The 24477-nt window shown below is 40.7% G+C and overlaps 1 protein-coding gene across 2 annotated transcripts in view; it reads left to right on the plus strand.

The window, feature by feature from the left end:
• The window catches only part of ADCY5 (adenylate cyclase 5), a 223479-nt gene that overhangs the window by 151250 nt on the left and 47752 nt on the right, over window positions 1–24477 (plus strand). For both annotated transcript variants that reach the window (XM_014939150.1, XM_014939142.1), the window contains 5 exons: window positions 9109–9220; window positions 9392–9519; window positions 13152–13310; window positions 14348–14489; window positions 23330–23470. In XM_014939150.1, coding sequence (XP_014794636.1) covers window positions 9109–9220; window positions 9392–9519; window positions 13152–13310; window positions 14348–14489; window positions 23330–23470 — 682 coding nt within the window. The remainder of the gene's footprint in view (window positions 1–9108; window positions 9221–9391; window positions 9520–13151; window positions 13311–14347; window positions 14490–23329; window positions 23471–24477) is intronic.

Here is a 24477-nt window from a genome sequence, read left to right on the forward strand (position 1 = left end):
TTGATTTCTCAGTTAATGAGCTGTACCATTTTCTTTGGCCAGCCATTTTGCCTTTCAGAATAACTAACAAAGGATTGTGTCTTCATATTAAAGTTCTTCTCCACTGATGTTGCATTGGTTTTTCTCAGATAAGTGGCCATTACAAATTGTCTACAGTTAACTTCCTCTATATGCTTTGGGTCCATTTCTCTTTACAGTTCCATTGGTGTCATTTTAAAAACAACTGCTTGATTATATTAAAAAATAGAGAAATGAGGAGTCAACTCATGTTGACTGTTCCACAAAAGGGCAGTAAGACTCATGTTCCTGTTCTTCAGCAATCAGTTTTCCCAGCAAATGGCCACTTCAGCATTATTGATCTAGTAAGTTCACAAATGGTAATTGTGTATACAGAATATCACATCACTTGTCCATTCTCAGTTATCCATGAAACAGTCTGCATATTTTGGTACATACTCTCCTTGGGAAAATGAGATAACTATAGGAAAGGCATAGTTGCTTCTTAATGTTTTAAATTATGACACGTATATACTTATGTAATGTTTTCATTATGTAGTGACTTTCCAGAGGGAAAACCCTGACTTACCGAAGTTGCAGAGTAAATAAATCACAAAAGGACAGGACACTGGGGAAGCTAGAGGAGAGAGTAAGGAAGCAGTAGGGTTTGGTTTAAATGACCGTTGCGTGCAGAATTACTGCAGCTTTTTGGGTAGGGAGTACAAAAGCGTCGTTGTTTGACTGAATATCCATGATACCAGGGAAGAACAGACTGAATGCAATTTGCACAGCTATGAAGAGCTCATTCTTTCACCATCAAAGACAAAGACCTGAGCAATATATAACAGAAAGCATCTGAAACTTCATTAAATCCAACTTGATCTCTATCCCATATGGCTAACCTGGGATATACATGGGAAACTATTAACTGTCTGTGCCAAAATCTATTACTCTGTTGCTTTCTCTGGACAACTGATTGATTGCTGGCACACACCCTCTATGCAACAGGTTGTGTTTTATTTTAATACTTTAGTTTACTGCTGTTTCTCGCTGCTTCTGTGGCTTTGATCACTTTTGCAAGCCGTTCTGTCAAAGGAGGGCAGTGAGGAATACCACCAGACTCCTACAGCTGTGATGGTAATGGATGGTTCCTTCTTGTAGAGTTCTCTTGGCTCTGTCTTCCTTCTTGTTGGTTTTTGGTAGGATTTTGACACAGAGATTGCTCTAATGTCAGAAAACAGTCTGCAGGAATGCTCATGGCAAATAGCATGCCTGAAGTTTGAGAACCAGAAAATAGTATGGCTTTTCCTTTTTTGTTGTATATGCAGTTCTGCATTTCAGGCTGTCTTATGGGACAGATGAATCTGAGATTTATTTTGTTGTGGACTGGATCCAGCTAAGTTTGGACAGACCTGTCAGCTCTTTTGCACTGGTCAGGCAGACTCAGATGAGTCTGGGCTTGCTCGGAGCCAAAGCAACACAGGTGGAGTCAGCAGTACACATGGTTCCTTTGCACCTTTCTGCAATAGGCCATGTATATCCTTCAACTTTGCCTTCCTAAACTTCCTTGGATTTGGAATGGATTTGGCATCTTTCTCACTAAAAAGCTTTTTCCCCTGACTGGAATAATAGGAAAAGTTTTCACATTCCCATCAATCCTTTCTTAGATACATTAAAAACGTCCCTCCTTCTTAATAAACCACAATCTCATTTAGGCCACTTGGATTTCTTTTTTATGTTCAATAGACAGCGGCATCTAATTTGGCTTGCCATGATGGAGTAATAAAATTCCTTCCACTCATCTCAAATACATCTATAATGCGCTCCACCTATATTTTGGCTGGTAGCCACTGCATATCTATCTTTATTTGTTTTGCCTTCCTCAAATAGTTTTTCTTCCCAAAAGGCTATTTATTACTCCTGTTTCCAGTGAAGAATCAATCTGGTTAAATATAGCCTGCTGAAATAGGAAAATCTTTTAACTCAAGATGTTTAGAGGGAGAGGATAGCAAGTGTTTCATGTTTAAAATAAAAATGAGTACTGATGCTGTCTTGCTATAACTAAGTTCCAGTAACTGGGGTTGCTACTCATGCTTGTAAACTGCAAACCTAGGAAGGTCATGGAAAAACTTATCCCTGTATGACTGGTGCAGACTTCCCCTTCTGGTTGGTGACCTTAGGTTCTTAATTTCTTCTCATTTCCTGCCTTGACAGTGAAGGACAGACCATAGACATCGAAGTGAGGAGCACTGACCATGATGGAAAGTCTGGTGCCATTTTTCTCAGCGGCTCTTGAGCGCCAGCAGGGTCAGACACTCGGCGGGGTGCTCCCAGGAGCACATTGCTAACGCAGACAGAGCTGCAACCACAAATGCTGAGCTTATGCTGGAGATGTGCATCTCCCAGCTGAGTCCCCCAGGCAGTTCTGACCTCTGGTAGCACTCATTTGAGAGCAAATATGGGAAAATCAAGTAAAGGCAGGGTTCTGCAGTTTATATCTGTGCAATGAGCCTTGCTGCCGTCACGCAGTGGCGCTGCGGATGGCAGTCTGCACATTGCCACCAGTGTCTCTGAGAGCCATCTGGTCTCCTGCTTCTTTGTCAGCTTTTACTTTGTCACCAGTTTCAGTTGGTATGGCCTTGCAGAGTGAACTTCTCAAATATGGGATGTAGGTTTGCTTTACATTTTTGGTGACTTTGAAAGAGCGACAAGGGGCTTTTTGCCTTTTGCTGGAAAGTAGGTGGTATAAAGGCTCACAGTTTTCTGGGGGTTTGGTTTTGTAGGGTGTTTTGTGTTATTCTTTCTCTCTGAAGTATCATTTTGCTTATCACAGCACCTGGGTACATACAGGCCTTCTCACTCTCTGGATCAAGTGGGAGCCAGCATGACTGATCATCAGATGGAGCACTGTCTCGGTGGATGATGGTGTCCAGCTTCCCAAGGGGGAGCTGTGCCAGCTGATGTGTCACAGAAGTGATAGGGCTTATTTGAAACTATAGGTGATTTCCAATAGTAAATGGATCTTCTCTGAAATGACCATATAAGTTTAGGAAAGAGAGTGTATCTTTTTACTGTTGGTTGGTTGGTTTTTTTTTGGTCCTATGACTGTAGGAAAAGGAAATATTTTAACCTCTGGTCTGTCTGGTGTCCTGCTGTTCTGGAGAACATTTTTTGTATCATTAAGGCTAAGACCTTAGCCTGTCGCACAGACATCCCTAGAGAGCAAGGCTGACGTGCTGTTGTGACATGAGTTAGTCTGGAAGTAGCTTGCAGCCTTTGCTGGACCAGTCAGTGGGCTGTCACTCAGCACGATGATCTGTGTAGGCCACTTCACCCTCCATAGGTGTGCTTTGCTGCCCTTGCTCACTTTTGTGCTTCTTTACTTAAGATATGCTACCTGACCACAGTCACTGTGCCACTGATGTGAACTTTTCCTCAGCTTGTTTTGGTTTGTCCTTTTGCTGTTGGCTGCTATAAAATTCAGGAGGGAAAAAGCATTATGAGATGTTCTCACTTTGTGTTTCTGGAAGCTGAAATCCTTTTTGTGCATAGGGTGGGTAGGAGAGAGAGCACACAGAGGACCTCCCTGTTAACCCATCCCCAAGTGGCTACAGCTAGGAAAGAGAGATTGGGTGTATCTTGATACCATGTCTATTTTAGGAAGTTCTAGATGAACTTAATACTATGTTTATGTCACTAGAGCCGGAGAATAATTTCTGGGCTTACAGTGCTGGCAGGGAATTAACTTTTTAAACAGATGTCCAAGTGCAAAAATTGACTCATTTACCAAACTGCTTAAGTGATGCTGCCATCTTGGAGAAACTCAAAAGACATTGAGCATGGTCTTGGGTAACCAGCTCTAGAAGTTTCTGCTTGAGCAGGGGGGTTGGACAAGGTGACGTCCAGAGATCCCTTCCAACCTCAATCATTCTGTGATTCTGTGAAAGTCTAGTTTGATGTTAAGGGCTTGACCCAGCCCATCAACAGAGAGTTCTTTCATCTTCATCCCAGTCCATCCTTCTTCTTTCTTCTTCCTTCTTCCTTGTTCATAGCATGGCTTAGTGACATGCAACACCAATAGCAGTGGATGGTGTTGTAAAATAACAGTAGGACCCTGAGACACAGTCCTCACTGATTAGCCTAATGAATTCACCAACAAGGGCAGGCTGTGTCTACAGCAAATGGCTTTCTCTTGTTGCACCTTTCCTCATGAACGCAAATTAATAAGCTTGTATTTAGTGAACAATCATTATTTTAATATGGTACCTTAACTTTTTCTTCTCTTGTAGGTAGCGTTCATTGCAGTAAAATACCATGGCTTTGATTCACATGCAGTCAGATGCACTTTGCTGTTTTTATAAGCCGTTGAAGCTCCCCGAGCCTGGGGTTTTGTTCTGTTTCCCATGCAGTGCCTGTGGTGTTCGGTTTCCAGTAACACATGGTGTTTATATTCATGACTGGCATTACCGTTGTGATGGTGATAGGGTTTGTGTTTCTTGCCTTGCTTGATTTATGTTGTGGCTGGCGTGCATGGCACGCACATGTCTCAAAATAGAACACGACTGTTTTTTTGTTTTTACATTAGAAGCACTGATGATTTAATTTAGCGTTTTGAATAATCCTGCATTTGCAGGGAAACCTGGCTGTGTCATGTCCCCGCTTTGATAACTCTATTTGCTTCAGACATTTAAGACTGCACTTCAAAACCATTCTCTATAGGTGTGTGTGGTTTTTAAATGTCTCATGTGGGTTTCTTGCTTCCCACCTTGTCCTTAGCTCTTCCTACATCGTTCTTTGTTTCTGCCAAGATCTCTCCCCTTTCTTCTTCTTGCTAAGAACCTTCTCTTTTAGCGTCCTGTGATGCTTCTGCCTCGGGGTATGTTAGCAGTGCAGTCACAGCAAGGACCATCTGAATTACGGGAGCTAGTTTGAAGTGGCCTGCAGTGGTAGGACCCACGGTGCAGTGGGATGGACCTGAGTGCAGACTGTGAGAGCAGCCCAGGCTGGGCAGGCTCACACTGCTCATCTCTGGGGCATTGCTCTGAGGCTCCTGCTGGTACCTGAGCTACCTGTCTGTGTGTCTCTGAACTATTCCATGGATGCCTTACTGACTGAAAAATGGGAAAACAGTTCAGCGGTTTGGGAATTTTCTCCTCTTGGCTCTGCATCTTAGTGCTCTCTGTTTCACCTCACTCTGCCTTTGCAGCTATGTGAAGCACTCTGCAGAAAGCTTCTAGAAGTGCTGCTCAAGGAGACCTGGCAGTCAGTCTGGTGGTTTTGGTAAGCTCTGGCAGAGGCTGGCATCCCAGTGGCAGCAGCAGCTAGAGCTGTGTGTTCAGCCTGCCCTGTGCTGCCCATCAGCCCTGGACTCTTGGAATCAGCAGGATCCGGTGGTACAGGGATGCTCCAGTCTGTGCATCCTCCTTTCCTCCTCCCCTGCCTGGGGCTTGGGCGAGAGCAGGCAGGTAGCAGGCTGGTCCCTAAGTAGAGGAGAAGATGGCAGGATCTGACAGCTACCCAAGTGCCTTTTCATCTTTCTTCCCCGTCGGCATCATGAGCCACATAAGGCAAGAGGACCAAAGCTGATCTTGCCTTGTACAGTTATGAAGTCTTGAGCCAGTCCTTGCTGGAAATAGGAGCTAAAATAGGAGATTAGGAAAGTATTCACCTCTACCCTATAACACAATTTGTGGTACTTTTCAGCCAAAATTAAACAGAAATAATTTTTAAAAAAACTTATAAAATGAATGATAACTCCCTTTTTATTCTTTGTCTTTCCCAGAAATAAACCATTTTTGCTTTTTTGAGGTCATACCCTGATTACTGCTGGACAAAACACAATCAGATGGTAAATCTGAAAGCAGTGTCGGAGTGGGAAATATATCAAGAGCTCTATAGCCACTACAACATTTTAATTACATGCTAAACTGGCTCTTCCACAAAGCAGTGGCTTTCCAGATTGAGGGACCAGGACCCAGGGCTGATAATAGTTCCTGATGCCTATGCTGCAGATTGTGTGGTCAATCCCTTCCAGTCAGCTTCATCTAATAGTACTTTTAAACCACTGCCTTACTTATCTCATGACATTTTATAGCTATAATAATGATTTCATTTGACCTTTTGTTGACCACTGTCATTTACCCCACATTTTGGCACAAGGAAGGCCTATTACTGGCATTGTGCTCCCACCAGCAAGGAAATGCCTTGTCCTCTGAGAAATACTTTGGCTTCAGCTGTGCCCTTCATCACAATCATCCATCACCATTGTCCTTTAATAAAAATTTTTTCATTGCTAAGCATAGTCTGACATGAAAGACTGAAGTGTGGAGTGAGGATCTAAGGGTAATGGGGAAGGTGTGTCTTTAAACTCCAAGGCTTCTAGTCTGGATAGGATGCACTGGCAGGACTGGGACAGGCATCTCATGTAGGAAATGTTGGCTTCCTAATGGGGGCATCAAACAATGTTAACTACCCAACATTGCTACTGGCTCATGTGCAGAATCCATTTCTAAGTCTTACTGTGCAACCTTGCCAGGTTTTATTCTCATAATAAACTCTTTTTGTAACTACTTAGAATTGTAGTTTTCTAGAGCTCATTTAGAGCTGCATGTGGAGCTGCAAAGGTGCAAGAGAAGGATGAAAATGAAGGAGATAGTAGCTGAATTTGAACAAAGAGCAATTTGCTGGTCACCCATAGAAGGTTTCAAGTTTGAGAAAATGTTGTAATCAAGTAGCTTCAATTGGAAAAGGCATAAATCTGTGCATAGGTTGGCTCCATAGGTCTCTGCTGATTACTTCATCTGCCTGGTTGAAAATATTGCAGTGATTTAACTTCTAGGAATGTCTGATCCATTTATCTGGCATGATAGTAATGGGGAAAGGAGGGAGCAACCTGCGGTCAATTATTCATGTTTATTGGGATGCTACGCTAGCACTAATTTTCAGAATCAGGCATGAGGAGGTGGCTCAGGGCATCCCTCTGTAGTATTTTCAGATGTATCCATTGCTGTCTGAATGTCAGAGCAGCCATTCCTCTATGCTTCTCCTGTTATAACACACAGCTGTTACAACACACACCAAAGCAAAGAGTGTGAACGTGTCCACAAGTGAGGAATCTGCAATTTGCCCCATGCTGGAAGAGGAACAGGCTTGCAACAAGATGTACTTTGTTACTGCCCCAAAAATGGGAGACATTTCCTATTTGTACATTGCATATTAAATCATACTTAACTTGCTTAGCCAGTAATGCAGATAGCTCTAAGATTTCAGTTGGTTTCAACTGTATTTGTTTGGGAAGTTTACTTTTATTTGTAAATATGTAAAATCTTGATTTATTTATTGTGTGTTTTCTCAAGGGTTTAAAAAATGGCAAAGTGTATTTTGACAGGCAAAGTGTATTCAGACATCCCTGTATTCCTCTCTCACTTTTTTCTTGTGCATTTTAGTTTCAGTCTGACTAACAAAGAAATACTTAATGCAATATGTTTGGTTGATGATTTATTGGAGTTGAAATGTAGAAGGAAAATATGAAAAGCATGCCAGAGTCGAAATGTGCTTCAGGATTTTTGCAAAAAAATGCTTGTGAAAATATTTTTGTTGCCTTTGCTTTTTGTCTGAAGACGTTGCAGGGAATTCCAGCTGAAAACATAGTCTCTGCAATTTACTTAAAACATGCTGGAGTTCTATTTTACAAAGAAGAAACAATTCCAAAGTGCCTCTTATTTACACTTTTAATTTCTCTTCCTATTCAAGTACAGCTCGATGCAATAATCAGCTTCAAAGAAGAAATCAACCACTTGATAAATATTCCAATATATGAGCACAGCTTATAAATTTTATATTCATATAAATGTGTGTGCATATATACATTTTGGACCAATATAAATATAGTCTGGTGCTTGTTTTCCTGAATAGTTTTTAGTTTAGCATAATGGCTGTGTTTGATTGCAAATCAATATTTTCAATGTTGTAATTATCAATGAGACAGTTTCTAGTTTAAAAAAAAAAGATAAAATCTTTGCAGTACAACATTAAAATTGAATAATTGAAATCAAAGAATCATTATTAATACTTGTGGTTCCAATAACTGTGCTTTCAAAACAGTCCATGCTGCTCTCCCAGGGCTTTCCCAGTCCAACCTGGGCGGATGGGAGTGATTCAGTATCCCTGTTGCAAAAGCAGAGGTTTGCCTCAGTTGGCAAGGGCTGTGGGCTTGTCGTTCGGCAGAAGTTGAGCGATGCCTGCTTGCAGCCTTCTTGGGAGGAGCTCCTCAGCGCTCTAGGTGTAGATTTTTATAGTGCTTCAGGGGCTAAGCCAGCTGGAAGGTGAGGTACAAATGGGAGGTTTCATTTCTGTAGCTTGAAAAGCTGAGTGGGAAAAAAAAACAATGAGTGAGAAGCATGTAGGGCTGGGAGGTGAGTAGAGTAGAGTAAATCAGTGTAGATTTCCTTCTCCGGAGAATGAAGAGCATAAAAGCCTTGACGGTAGGTCTTCACCAGGACATCCGAGTGTGTTAGGGCACGGCCAGCCAGCCCTGCAGCGCCCAAGCCTTTGCCATGGGAGCACAAGGTGCTCTCGTGCCTGGCTTTGTGCCTTTCTGACACTGCAGGAGTGTGTTTGCTAGGCACACGGCACAGGGCAGGGCTTTTCTGCGGTGGAGTTAAGACACAGGCGATGTTTTTGAGCTGAGAGTTTGAGGAATGTGAACAAAATGGGTAAGTGTAGATTTTATAGCTCAGCTAATCTGGTCATTGTGTATGAGTGCCTTGTTGTTAATGATGGCTGATAGTATTATTGTGCCACCATAAGCTCCCAGTGTACTGGACATGGGGCGGGGGGAAGAAAGGCTTGCAGGTTTTTTCACGCTTTCTAATCTCTGGAAAGGATGAGGCCGTGCCCCTCAGGGCATTATGTGTGATAAATACATATCATAGCATAAAGCAGCATTAAGATAGGCCATTAAGATGAGCAGCACAGCTCATCTCCGTGCTGCTATAGGGCTGGGACACCCCTACATGCCTCCCCATCCCTGGCCGTCTACCCCAGAACTTACACAAATATCAGCAACAAATTTTGTGACACTTTCCCTCCCCCCCTCTCTTTTTTCCCAAGCATCCTCTTTGCAGACATCGAGGGTTTCACAAGTCTGGCCTCCCAATGCACTGCTCAGGAGCTGGTCATGACGCTGAACGAGCTCTTTGCCAGATTTGATAAGCTAGCAGCGGTAAGTTTTCTATTATAATTCTGATTTATTTTTTTTTTCCTGTTGCAAGAATGACATACTGTACTTGTTCACTGGATTTCTGTAAACATTCACTGCCCTAAAAGGCAAGCTATTGCAAGCATGAATATAAGCTGAATGCTTCTCTCTCTTTTATTATTATTATTATTTTAGGAAAACCACTGTTTACGTATCAAGATCCTGGGTGATTGCTATTACTGTGTGTCTGGGTTGCCAGAAGCAAGAGCTGACCACGCACACTGCTGTGTTGAAATGGGAATGGATATGATAGAGGCCATCTCGTAAGTACCATATTCCCCATGGAGAATTTCAAACCAGATAAGAAGTAAATTCTTTTTCCCGTTAGGTCTTCTTACATTAGTAGCAAGGTAGACAAACTGGGGAACTGATGCCAGCAAAAAAAGGGAGACCAGCTGGAACAAGGAAACAAAGTGCAGTAAAGGTTTGACAGCAGAAGGACAGACACTTGAGTCCATTACAGCCACGTGAATATCAGAGATCAATCTCCTGATGAGAAAGGCAAAGGTTACTCTTAATTACTGGAAGTCTCATTCCCAAAGGAAGATACCACTGAATTACAGAAATGTGAAATCAGAGGATTAATAATAACTTTATTAAATTTCAGTCACTCTTCACTTATCTGTCTTTAAACCAGCTTTTTACTCACCTTACAATTCCTCTGCTAAGGTCTGTCTTCTCTAGTTTAACTAATCCTTCTCCATGTGTCCCTGTGCCAAAAAGGTCAGATTTAAGACTTTCTTATTTTTGTTAAATTAATTATTGAAGAAAACCATTGGGGTAGCACAGACTTGGACAGATCCATGGTGCTTTCTTCTTTATTTCTATTTACTTCCCCATCTTTATTTTTTTCTTTTAAGATCTGTTCTGCAGCTTTGCCTGCTCCTGACGTCAGACTAGCAATGCTATGTTTGTCCAGACCATTCCTGTCTTTAGAGAGTACCAAATATGAGACCCATATCTAGTTATATTACTTGGAGGATTTTAGACAAAGTTGAATATGTTTGCATTGGACATGAGCTTTCACAGGCCAATTCTTTCAGAATTCAGGGACGGAAGATTTATTTGGTCATCTAGAGCGTATGCAAGTTTAGGCATAAAGTTCAGTAAGTTTTGGATGATAACTGAGCTGATCATAATATCTACACCATCCCTACTTCACAGGGACTTGGCTTCTTTTTCCCTTCTCTTCTAGTTTTTTATTTTGTGAAAGCATCTTCTAAAGTATCAGTGGTACCAACAGAGAAGTAGAAGATCTCTATGCAGCTCTCCTCTCATTCCATTCAGTAAATTGATGGAGTTCCACTTCATCTTGATAAAAACTAGAGCTACCTATTTGTTGAGCTTGATGCAGTACATCCTTACCATTTGAATTTCTGCAAGGACATGAATACACACCCACACTTTCCAGCCTCGCTTTCCTAACACAGATACATAGTTTGAAAAGCAGTGTTTTGACCCAGGAGACCCCATTCAAAGAGCAGCATGGAGCAGCATTCCCTTGCACTGTACGCTGGCGGGACGTTCAACCTTTACTTTCCTGGTTTAAAAGTCTGTTGCTTTGCACCAGCCTCCTTTGGGGGTTTGTGTGCAAAATGCAAAATAAAAGGAAGTTGCAAGTAACTAGTTTTCAGTAGCCCTTGAAAGGATGCTATTTCTTCCATGTGAAGTACAATTAAGTGGCAGATGACAAAGTGCCTTGTCAAGCACGAGAAGCAGCAATTCTTAGCCACCAGCCCTACGAAGAAGGTATTGTGTACATTGCCCAGAAAAGTCTCGCTTTCTGCAGGAGTTGACCTGATGAAATCCAGAGACCTTGACACATCGCTGTGCAATCCCCCACAAGGCTGAGTAACACCAGGAGGTCTAGACTTCATTGATTAACTTCAACCCACCTTACCTTGAAATAAAGATGGAGCTGAAGTGCACTCAATGTTTGTTTACAAATAGCTCTTCAGCAGCCTTTAAAATTTGTTTCCCACTTGATGTATGATGAATGCATTTAACAATCTTATCTCTTGATAAGTCTGGAAGGTGACTCTGTTCTCACTACCCCTGCTTCTACCCCCCACCTCCTCCTCCCCTAAGGATCAAGATAAGAGGTTTCACAATTAAGGTAACCAATAGCTACTGAACATTTGATTGCAGGCAACAAATAGCTGCTGAACCTTTGATTGCGGGCTTCACCAGTGCTGGGCCCTGCCTGTAGGCTGATTTCATCTGTGCACAATAACAGCAGGGAGTATTACCCCAGATCACAAAGATAGAATTATATTTACTATACTGCTGGTATAAATTAACTTTAAAAAAAAAAAAAAAGAGGGGGTAACAAAGGACATTTCATTGGTCCATAATGTATAACCAAAGTCATTTGTTTGCTGCAAAGTCTGCAGAAAGTCACTTTCTCGTCAACGACTCTACTGGGAGAAGTTCCCTGGTCTTGTGTCAGTAATGTGGCTTGGCTTCTAGTACTCATGCAGCATGTTCTCCTTTCCTCCCCAGTGCTGTACCCACACTGCAGCTGCTCTTGTCCTTGCAAGGGTTATGGCTGCAGCTGCATTTTTGTTACCCCAGTTCCTGGTGCTTTCCCAAGTGTTGTGGTTGGAGCTTTTTCAGTTTGTGTGTCTTTCTGTTTGTAACCCTATGCAGCTTCCCTTCACTGCTACAGAATATCTGCTTCTTGTTAATAAAAATAGTGAATATCACTTCAGTGAGTAGATAGTGAAACTTAAGATAGGAATTGTAAGGAAAAATGAACTGTAAGATGGTAGGAGTTGTTTCAACCAGAAGTCATCTTAAACAGTCTTTTAAGTGGCGTATTACACTCTGAGGAGTGAAACTAGAATCCAGAACTCGTCTATCTTAAATCATTCATTTTCATTGATAACTAAAGCATAAATATTAGATCTGTGTTGATGTTAGGAAGTTGGGAGGACATACTTGTTCAGAGGATGTTATCTAGAAAGGACCAGATGAACCTGAAAACCAAAGAAGCTGAAATCTGATAAAGTACAACTTAATGCTGCAAGGAACTAGCAATTGTGCTATGAGATATAGGTGAATTTGCTTGTGAAACATGGACATTCTGGGAATGATGTGATCAGCAATAACAAGAAGCAGAGTTCTGGTGGCCTCATCAGGACTTTCCCCTATCCACATTCCTAAATATATTTTCCATGCGAACAGCTCTTGAAGTTAATTTTTGCCCTAAAATGGCAAAACCCACAAAGTATTCCAGCACTCATTTTGGGAGTAAGCAGAGCATCCAAAACCTCATTAAAATCAGAACTTGAGTATTTGTAGCTGCCTGCTTGGAGTGACTGCCATAGATGTGGTTCTTTGGTTTTGCTGCTCTGACTGCAGCTATAAGCCCTGTTCAAGCTTTCCAACTGCAGTGGGGTATTTCACACACATATCATATGTCATCTGTGGAAGAGCTGATGCTTGGTGCCATACAGACAAATTAAGATCTCTGAAATCATTTCCTTTTTCTCTTTGCAACATACTATTACTCTTAATGAGGCTGAGTGCTGGCAGCTTATATCCAGCTTTGGTATGAAAATCAGAGACCAGCACTTTATTCCTTTTACTGTCCCAAAGACTTATTTTTTTTTGTTATGGGTTCTCAACTGGACCATGAGTTCAGAGTTACATGGATTTACTCCAAGGGCTCCCCTTTCTAATTAGTACTTTGCTTGGCCAACCAGGCCATCCAAGAGCAGTACAGTTGGTCTTTTTGGTTTGTTGTCCCGTTGATGTGGATGAGCAGCACCATGTGTATGCGTGAATAATTTAGGGGTCATTATGGATTTTTGTGTTCTGGGTGCAAGTTTCTGCCACTGACTACAACCATGGCAGTTTTAGTGATGTCCTCATTTCCCATATCTCTTTTCAGATTAGTCCGGGAGGTGACAGGAGTAAATGTCAACATGAGGGTTGGAATCCACAGCGGGAGAGTTCACTGTGGGGTCTTGGGCCTTAGGAAGTGGCAGTTTGATGTGTGGTCCAACGACGTTACATTAGCCAACCACATGGAAGCGGGGGGCAAAGCTGGGTAAGTGGCTTCATCAAAGCTGTCACGTTAATCCATGCATTGTTCTGTACCTGCCATGTCACAGTAAAGTGTGGAAATGGGGGACAGAGGTTCAGGGAGTTTGTATGGCTGCTGTGCAATGATCTGTGCATGTAGTGTTTTATACATGTACAAATGTTACCAAAGTTATTATCTTCCATGTCTGCATGTCCTTGGTTGCAGAAAGTCTACAAAATCCCAAGATGGGCCTATACTTCTGTGGTAAGAACTGAATTCCTTCTCTGTGAAACAAAGGTGATAGATACAACATAACTAAGCAGGTCTGTGTGAACACTAGCAGAGCTGGTCACAGTTACAAAGAGATGTGACCGTATGTTAACAGTGTTTGCTGAAGAGCATGCCAGCTATTGTTGGATATTGTATGAAGCATTGTTTTTGACCAGCCTTTTGTTTTGAAACATTCCTGTGAGAGAGCAGAATAGGTTTCTGTTTCACCGCTGGATGGACCAGCTAAAGACTGAGTTGCTGCCAAGGTGACTCTGTGAGATAATTTTCCTATGTGCCTTTCCATCTTTTCTCTGCTCTGGAAGAAAGCATAAGACTATGGTACTTGATAAGATACCTCTACAAGGCACACTTGTACCACAGTGATTGTGATACAGCAATAAAGATACATGCTACAGAATATATAACGTGCCTGCTGAGTATATGTGTCCATGTGAACGGCCTGTGTTTGCCAAAATTGTATATTTGCTGTGTGTTAGAGCAAACTGAGTAAAAGAGTGAGTGCTTTATATCTAAAGAGGTGCTTATAAATGGATGTGTAAGATGCTGAACATGAACACCTCTGTCTTTAAGAAGATGCCTCCTGGCCTGTTTACTTTAAAATAGATGAAACTCCTCTAGTATATCTCTAAGAGTAGTGGCGTGGCTAAATAAATTGGGGTTTGTTACTTATTTGTTCCAGTACATGGAACCTGTCACTGACAGGAACTGACCTTTTAGGTGATAACTTTTCAGAGCCTACAAAACTTGTCTTGTCTTTTGTCTCATTCAAGGCGCATCCACATAACAAAAGCAACCCTGAACTATCTCAACGGAGACTATGAGGTGGAGCTGGGCTTTGGAGGGGAACGCAACGCTTATCTGAAAGAGCACAGTATTGAGACCTTCTTGATTGTACGGTGCAGCCAGAAACGGGTAAGACCAAAGTAACTAATGCAGGTTTTAGATACTTTTAATAACTAGATGCTCTACAACACACCAAAGTAGAGTGAACAGCAGCCTTTACAGATGAGTGAATTGACTACCTAACCTTTAGTGACAAAAATTCCTTCCTGTTTCACTCTCCTCTTCCTGAAAGTTTGCATGTGTAGAAGGGACTGTAGCCACTTTCTGCATAAGGTTTCTGCACCAAGTACTTTCTAGTTCTATCATCGAAACTGTCCTGACTTGTTTTCAAAATCATTTTGAAGAATGTTGTTAATATAGACATGTATTTTTTCAATTGAATTTGATACTTGTACAAGTTCTTAAAGCAATATATTAAAACCACAAGACCTTTTCTCTGTCAGATTACAGATGGAGGTGGTTTTGTCCATATTGCTATGAACATACAGATTAGAGCAGTTCTTATCATTGCTTCTCAGCCTCTGTTTCTGAAGATGGGGAAATCTGGCCCACTGTAATGATGGATGATCACTGTGACAGTGGAATGAGATCATACCTACTGCTATAACACGGGTCAGGCTGCACAAAATAAGGCTATTAGAGCATTACTGACTTGAACTTGAGTCAAGTCAAACTCAAGTGGACTTCAGCCAACATATCTGCTTTTTGTGACACTGCCAATAACAGAAAAATAGGTTGATGTTATCACTAGTTTGTATTCTTTTAAATAATGGTAGACTCTAATAGTAGGAAAGGACCTTTTTCATCATCTTGTTCAGCCTAACCAATAATATTTCTCTAAATAATTTCTGCACTATGGACACTGCTATTCACAGTATAGGCAAGCATATAAAGATTGGCCTGAATTGAAAATAATTTCAAATATTTCTGAATCTAAAACCCGTTAAACCTTCCCACAGCTGTAAATATGACTACCATGAGATTGAATGAATTATTGTTTGTGACATGTTCCAATAGCATGGTTGATTTGAATGACTATAACACCTATACAGAAATACTCTGCTACCATTGCCTCATTTCCTGAGAGAATGGAAGCTTCAAATCTCCTTAATGGATATTGTGTAAAAAATCTCCAAGAAAATCCCTTATCATCTGCTGAAGAGAGAAGCTGATGTTTTGGTTTCTATTTGCTCATAAGATAAATCTCATTACCAATTGTCAATCTTCAAAAGAGGATTAGACCTTGCAGTACAAGATTATTGTTTCTTGAGCATCACTGCCTGTCAGTGGGCCAGCTGATGTTTATACCTAAACCACTTCTTCTTTGCTGGGTAGATTTAAGAACATAAGCCAAAATACCCTTCTGGTCAAGCCCCATCTCCTGGGATGGAGAAGCTATATTGACTTCTTAAATCATGCGCTCACCAAGTTGTCTCCATGTTCTTGTGGAGAACTGAAAGTTTCTCTGGAGAGAATAAGAAGACCTAAGATGAGGATTCTGCCCCTTGCTGGTGTAGACAAAAAACTGAAAAACAGAGACACAGAGCCCTTGGGACTTGATTTCATTTTTGAACACAGAGCGGTCTTTTGGCTAGGGGAATGGACAGAGACTCAGGAGACATGTGGATTCCATTCCAGACTTAGATTTTGAGGAACTTGCATCTTTGTGCCTTGATTTTCCATGGTAAAATAAAACGGGTTCCCTGCCTCTCATTCTTTCACTGCTTTATATGTATTTATTGCAGCTCTGTGACACAGTGTAGCCCTTAGCTGAAGTCTCTAGGCACTACTATAATGCTGCTCTAACACGCTGCATCCCAGAGTAGCTAAGAATTGGGACATGCGCATGGCCTATGTAATTATTGTGCTAAATTGAAACATAAAGAAACCACTACCCAAAGTCATGGATATTAGTGTTTAGAGTTTGAGGGGCTCCTTGTTTGCCCATACTGCTGCAACTTTCTTGCTCCCATAGCCATTTTCTGTCCCTTTGTGAGCAGTTTAAAGTCCTCTCCCTCTTTAAAAACTCATTTTCACGTAATATGAAGATCAGAAGTGAGAAAAGCTTTCTCTCATAGTCAGCTCAATCAGTCTTAAATACTCTGCTCGATGCTAGGTGAAGTTCTAGCACTTCACTTTTTCCTTCCATTTCCGCTTGTTTTTAATGACTTCTTGTTGATTTAGCCAGGTTTTCAGTTCAGTCTGTTCCAGTAATGGCCATAAAATGTTCACCTAACTTAGTAATCGGTGCCCATGAGTCGTGTCTGGGTTCCTGCTATCCTCACACACAAAGCACAGGATTTGCATTGACTTGAGAGCAGATGCAGAATTGACCCAAGTAACTGTTTGCCTGAGCTATTCCTCAGTTCACACATCCAAACTTGAATTATCTGAATATTCAGTCCATCAGCCATCAAAACCCAACAATACCAGGAGTTACGATGAATGTATGAGACATAACATCTCAGACATAGCATCTGTTCCATACCCTTTCTGCTTACTGTTGCCATGGGGAGCCATAACTTTGAAATCCCCTGTCTTTTTTTTGTTTATTTGACTTTTTCATCATGTTAATGCCATTTCTTTGGCACAGAGTAAATGGGAGGAACATTTATCTAGTATTTTTTGTTCCAGGAACTCAGCCTGGCTCCTTCTTTGAAAATGTTTTTTTTTCCTTCTTAGGGATGCTGTTAACTGGAAATATACTTAGTTGAGTTTTAGATGCAAAAAAAGCTGAATTCTGATCACTGAGTCTTTAAATAATATCCCTAGAGCTGAAAATGCAGTCCTTGTTTTCTATCTGGAACACAGAAGAGTTGCTTTCTATTGGAAGAGAATAAACTGCAAACTTTTAAAATCTAGTCTGTTTAGGTTTTTCTCTCCTCATCTTTACCTCCAGATCTGCTTTCACCTTCCTGTTTGTCCTGTCCTGTGACGCTGCTGCTCTTGTGGGTGAGCACTTGCCTGTGAAGAAGGCAGTGCTCAGATACCCCAGAGCAGTGCAGCAGTGACTTTATTACTGCAGTGTGATGTTCCCCTAGATACAAGTTTTCATGGGGTTTTTATGAAAGCATAGGTCCAAAGTTCTAAATTTGTTTTCCTTGTGTTTGCTTTCAATCCCTTAAGCTAAGGTTTTGATAATTAAAATGTAAACCAGTCTTAACAAAGAAGAGACAAGCAGAAACTCTCATAGCAAGCTCTTCAGTTTCATGGTCATCGAAGCTGCATTATCTTGGTGTCTGATATTTATTCTGTGATGAACTAATGTGAGCCCTGATAATTAAGTGAAGTTACTGACTGTAATCTCTGAATGATCATGCATTTTGTACACTTTAATGTCTTAGGTCCCAATTCTACTATGTCAGTCCTCAAATGTTGGGTGCTATTAATCCTTTTTTTTTCTTATCTATCAAGTGCTATCTCTGCTTCTCTCATTAGCAAAGTCTGTCATTGCTACACTTGGTGCCAGATAGGATAAGAAAAAAATTAAACAAAATCTGCACTGAGACTAGTCATTGAGTAACTCTACTAGTAACTTTCATCCAGCCTAATACTTCTTAATTCAAAACCATCTCTTGCCATTTCACTGGAAACCAGCTCTTTGCCCAGCTTCGTGTTCTCCATCTGTCTGAGCCATTAGTCTCCAACACAGCACTTTTCAAATGCTCTTTGGAAAAACCAAAGCCAGTGAGAGCTACTGCATTTTTTCTGTTTAGAAAAACTTGAATGTTCTCAAGACTGTTAATTCAAGCCCAGCATTTGCTGCTCTCAAGTTCTGTGTCATGATCCGCGACTAAATAGGTAATAAAAGAATCTGTTACCAGAGCTGAAATTGCAGTTGGCCGTTTTGCACAGATCTGGGATGGAGGTTGTCCTTCTGACTTTTGCTTCCAACTTAGTCATGTTTTCTGTTTAATAACCCTAGGCTTATGATCCCTCTTCCTTTTTGCCTCTACTGTGACAGTAGTGATTATCTGAAGAGGAAGAATCTGTTTCTTCAGTTATGGAGTAACATAGATTTTTAAGTTTCTGTTGTCCTTGGGTGACATAGGGTGACTTACACAGGGTTACTTCTGTCCTTATTCAATATTTTTCTCATTCATTTGGATATGTGTTTCTAATAGACTAAATACCTTAGCATGAAAGAAATACAGGAATTCTCCAAGGAAATCTTTGCTTTTTCTCCATTACTGACTTTGCATCTTCATTCTTTATCTGAAAGTCTGTGTTTCCAGATAAACAGTGAATTATCAGCTAGAATTACTAATAGTATTACCCAGATCTTTACTGATTCCCAAATCTAACCCTGAGGCAGGTTAGTGAACTACCCAGCATTACTCAGTACAATGTCTTTATCCTTCTACAGTGGTTTTGTCTTATTCTTGTTATACTTTTTTTTCAAGTTTAACTTGCAGACTGTAGCATTCCTAACATGCAGCTCTCTACCTCCACAACTTTTATATCTGTCCTTCTGCATTTTATTCAAAACCTCTGTCCCAGTCATTACTGCCATCCTAACATTTCCCTGCTATTCTTACAGCACTTGGCTTAATTACTGTTGTAGTATCCAGAAGTCCCAGTTCTTGTGCTGCCCAAGTTTCTGGAATTTGTACAGGAGCATGTCACTTGGTGGTTGTTGGCAACTTTCTGCTCTTCTTTGAGATCAGGTGCTGCACTAACTTGTAGAATCATCACAACTATTCTTCTCATCGCTTTTAATCATTAATAAAAGCTTTACTCTGAGAAGGGTGGAAAAGTGTGTTTGGAGGAGTGGGAAACAGACCTTAAAGTGAATAGGATTTTAACAGCACACTAGATTTACAGCTAGTTTTATTGTCCTCAAAATTGTCAGAAGTCTGGGGAAATGCTTTGCTTTGAACACAAGTGGAAACAAAATGTGACTGTTCACAGATGAGCAATATTGCTGACTGCACAAAGTCGGAAAACTGAAAAAAATGTTTATTTTTTTTTTCTAATGTCTTTCAATTGCAGTAAACATGGGTGTTTCTTTTAACAATAGCAGGTACACAACAGTTTCAGAAAGGTTTGTTGATGATGGCCTTAAAACGGCTCAACAAAGCTTTGGCTATAGCTCCTAGAAAAACAATTTTCATTCTTTTCTAAATAGTGTCCTGGAACTCCATCCAGCTGAAGAAACAAAATGGTCCTTAAATGTTATGCATGTGACTCTCCTAAAACACAATCAATCTAATGTGATGATTCCTCAATTTAACAAATTTAATCACAGCTCATCAGGGCAATGATTTATGAGGGGAATGTTTTGGAGCATGTAACACTGCAAGAAATATCATTCATGTGTCAATAGGACTTCAAGACAATTTAAAGAATAATATGTAACTTAATCTGAACTGGCTGATCCATGCTCATATTTCACTGCTTTGTTGCACTGATAGCGATCAACGTGTTGGAAAATCCTGCAAAGAAGTAACAGGCAGGCTTGATGCAATTGATAAGTGTAAGAAAATCCCAGCTATTTCTGCAGTTTTGCTATAGCCTTACTGTAGCTCAGTGTGTGGGAACTGGTGGTGGGAACACAATAAAACCCCTGGGAATAAGATTTACAGTCTCATTGCGAATCCAGATTCGAGAAGTTCCCACAACAGCGTTCTGCAGCTTAGCCACTTGAAATCTGAAAACATCATTGCTGTCAGAAACTTTTGCACCTGCTCCTGTTGTTGGTAGTACCTGTAACAAGTTGGACTGAAAAATACCATCTCTTCCTTTTCTTTATTCTTTCCAGTCTTGTTAGGCCTTAGCTCTGTGTGCAAGTTGTCCTCATGCTGTCACTTGGCCAGGAAGAGGCAGAGGAGGGATCCTCATAAATTTCCATAGAGGAGCTGTGATCCTTCTAATTCCGCATTTTTAGAGTTTGTTATTATCACCACCCACTGAACAAGTGATTTTTCAGAAAATAAATTGCCTCAACTTTTGAAAATACCAAGTTTAAAAAAATGTTTTTGAATAAGTATTGATGTTAACAACAAAGTTCTATTATTCAAGATAATATAGTAGCACAGTATGTAATGGGGGACAGCAAAAAATCTACTGTGCTTGTATATATGTGTTTTAATCTGACAGAAATATTGTGGAAACACAGTTCACAATGCAGTGAAAACCTTCTACAGGGATTGGGGGGAAATACTACCAGAGTTCATGTAGGATGGAAAATTTATGGTGCATGACCTGACCTCATGCTTAGAAACAATCTCAGAAGTATATATTTACCCGTTTGTCCCACTGTTACTTCAACCCAGATGTGTCAATAAACACATATGAGGTCTTTTATTCCCTTCAAATTAATCAAGTGATGCTTCAGAGTCACCAGCACTAGCAGCAGGTAGAAGGATCACTCACTGGCTGAGAGAAGTTGGTACATCTGCTTGTTTTTTTGGCATTATGGCTTTTCTCAAATTCTAATCGAATTTACAAACTCATGTGGGGAAACCTGCTGTATGTGTCTTTTATCCTCTGTTGATGTACAGGCATTTGTAATGTAACCAAATAGCTTGGCTTTTATAGGTCCCCAGACTAGTTTCAGTGTCTGAGTTTTTTGATTGCTTTTGGTTGAAAACCCTTCACTAAGCTGTAACAAAATGAATTGACAGTGTCACTTCTATTATTGAAAACAGTATATATTTGCTTGGAGATAATGAAAATGTATTTTCTACCAGTTTTCTGGTGTCACGTCACAGAAGAAGCGTAACTATGAAAAAGATTGCATAGCTGAAAAAACATGAGAAAGTGCTACAAATCATGGCAGGGACCATAAAGAGCAGTGACTTTTAAAAAACAAAACCTCAAACCAACTCAAATCTGGATATCAGTGTTGCATCACATTAATGTATTTTTAGAAACATTTGAAACACAGCTCTCCTGGAGGTTATCCAGTGGCTCTGTCATGATTGCTCATGTGAAATTCAGCTGGTGCCAAGTGATGGAGTTCATAGCTCTTGCAGATGAAACAGTGGTGTGTTCTATGTGGGGAAGGAAGCGACGTAGAAAGCACTTGCTGTCCTGGAGATGTGAGGTGTGAGCACGTATGGTTCTCCCCAGCAAACATCCCGGGGAGCTGCTAGCTCCCTTAGGTTTGCTCCCACCGAGTTTCCTTGAGATCCTACGCTTGTTGTCCTGGCTGGGTGGAAAAAGAAGATCTAGGCTGGCAGCCTGGGGCTGCAGTGGCCACTGTTACCTACTGCCATAGGGGTCCTGTTGCAAGTGGCACTGTGTCCCCAGCTAGTGGCCGTGAAGCCTGCAGCATTACGTTCCCAGGAATGCTTGGTGCCTGCGTGGTGAGCTTGTGGTCTCATGGGAAATGTTGTCATCGGAGCTGTCTCTTCTTTGCAAGAAAAGAGATTATGATTTCCCATGCTTGTCAATCAGGCAGCTTCCCCCAGCACTGAATTTTAGCAGGCTTTTTAAAATTTCTTTTAAAAAAAAGTAATATAAGGCAGCATAGCACTTGACATTTAACTCTCTGGTTTCCATGGAAATAACACCAGGTATTTTGCAAACTCCTGACAGGCACAAGTTACAGTGAATAGTGGAGAATCAAAATAAGTAGGTAGGGAAAAAAGACTCCAGGCAAAAAAAAAGATGCGGACATACCTTTCATACAATGCTTGAACCAAAATTCTAGAGTTTAAAACAACTGATGCTTTCTTTTTAAATGATTCAGTTGTCTGAACACTTTCTGAAATGCAAAATTAACTACTGTGTCTAATTTTTTCAGTAATCTCATAGAAGCAGCAATTATCTTGAAAAAGTTTAGCCTCTTAAGTAATAAACAGCCAAGTTGTAGCTATCCCTGCTGCCCAAATTTTCAAGCTCGCCCAGGTTTCCCTCTTTTAAGCAAGGATGTAATAATTGCCACTGCCTTCTGAGTCAGTACAGGTAAATCTCACCATCCTCACTGAGCAAGTCTTCTTGCTGAAGAAGATTAAAGGGTTTGATCTTGTGCAATAAACTCCTGTCTTTTCGCAGAACACATTCCATGTGGAAACCTGCCTGTCTTTTTAGCTAGAGAATATATTCAAAGTAAGGAACTAACCAGCCTGTTGTTTAGCCTAGTTACGTGCTGCACTTCTGTGCTCTTGGAACTGGCATTGAGCTTGAATGAAACCTTTCTGACAGATCCTGTGCAAACTTTGCCATAAACTCCAACTACAACCAAGAGTCAAAATCAACTCTAATAACAAAGCCACAGATTTTGTCCAAACTTCAGGGAAGTTAGTGTCAATGATAAAATTTGCAGCTAGCATTAGGGTAGAGGAGACCATTTTGTCACACTCTGCAATACTGTTATACTTAGAAGGTACACAGTTAAGGTGTTTATAAGGTTTACGTGCTTTCCTTACCATGTCTGGGAAGATGTTCTTGCAAGCTTGGAAAATCATTTGCTTGTACCTACAGTGAAATGTGTCGTTTATTCCCATAGCTTCAAGGAGCTTCAAAGCTCCTGTTCTTCACCCAGATCACTGTATGTCATTTCTCTTGCAAATTCGCCAGTATTTTATTTTTTTCTGAGGACCTTCTATTTAATATGTCAGCTTGGAACTGCAGTTTCCTATCTGGAATTATTCAGTTTGATTCAGTTTACTAAAAAAAAAAAAAGATGTCTCAATTTTGGAATGCTCCCGGTTTACACAGGTTATGGTGGTTATTCAAAGCAAGTAAAGGAGGTAAATGATGAGCACTGCTTGGTGGCAAGTGTTCTAAAAAATGAGAAGAAAAAGAAATGGTGAACTGGGACTGCTTCTGATCAGTGCCACTTCCTAAAGTTCAAGGCTGGAAGCCAGCTTCTAGAGTGAGAGATGCTTGAAGAATGACTGCGATGTAAACGTTTCAAAAATTTATAAATACTCTGTGTTTCTCTGTTGTTTGTATTTCAGAAAGATGAGAAAGCCACAATAGCCAAGATGAACCGTCAGCGCGCTAATTCCATCAGCCATAACCCGCCACACTGGGGTGTTGACCGGCCCTTTTATAACCACCTAGGAGCTCACCAGGTCTCCAAGGAGATGAAGAGAATGGTAATGCCTTGCTTTATGGACATTAATTTCTTTTCTTATTAATGCAGCATTATATATCCCTCCTTGCTTTGTCTGAAGGTTTTTTCAACCTCGAGGGTGTTTTCCAAATGGGGGTGGTAAATTCTACTTTGACTCCAGAACTAATAATAATAGGTACATCTGGAGGTGAGTGATTGTGAGATGAGGTGCAAGGTTGTTTGAGAGGGGAAGGGAGGCTGAATGGCACAAAGAAGGTTCTTTTGTCTGACTTGTCCCTTGTTCTGAAAACTCATCCAGGCTGTGTGAGAAAACGGGATTATCTACAAAAATTGCTCAGTAACCCAGGCATTCAAACAGCAGCTGACATACGTTTCTCCTAGATCATTACAGACCAGCACCTGTGAGGGTTTCTTGCTTGCATGATAGCAGCCAGATGCTGTTCACCTTCTATAAGCTACATGTCCATATATACTCACGGGTCCCCAGGAATCATGCCACTGTGTTTAACTCTTGAGAATACATTCTCAAGCACATGCATTAATTGGCCTAAGGTAGCAGGCATCTTCATTTCTTGCACCTTTCAGTCCTTCCAAATTAAAATGAAGAAGAGCTAATTACCAGTGCATTTGGACTGAGAGCACTTTTATGGCTTATTTTACATAAAGTTGTAGATGATATCTTTGTTTCCTGCAATAAAGGTGAAGAGAGTTTCTATTGTAACAGCTATTTGTAATAATAACAAAAATATTTAACGCCTCTATAATTGCATGCATAATCAGGTTAGGCTATAGCCTTATTAATGCTGTTTTGACCCTTCATACAGAATCAAAAGTGTGTATTTGTTGCCCACTTTGCTGCCTATAATCAAACTTCTGCTCCAGGTCACCAAGGCCTTAAAGCATTCAAAGAACTTTTTATATAAGATTCACTCCTACAACTTAAAAATTTTGGTATAGCTGTAAGCAACTGCATATGGTATCTTCTAATGGGAAATGTTGGTACATTTATTAATAGTTGGTGCTAATATT

Source organism: Calidris pugnax, unplaced genomic scaffold (assembly GCF_001431845.1).
Source record: "Calidris pugnax isolate Ruff unplaced genomic scaffold, ASM143184v1 scaffold21, whole genome shotgun sequence".
Classification (NCBI taxonomy): Eukaryota; Metazoa; Chordata; class Aves; order Charadriiformes; family Scolopacidae; genus Calidris; species Calidris pugnax.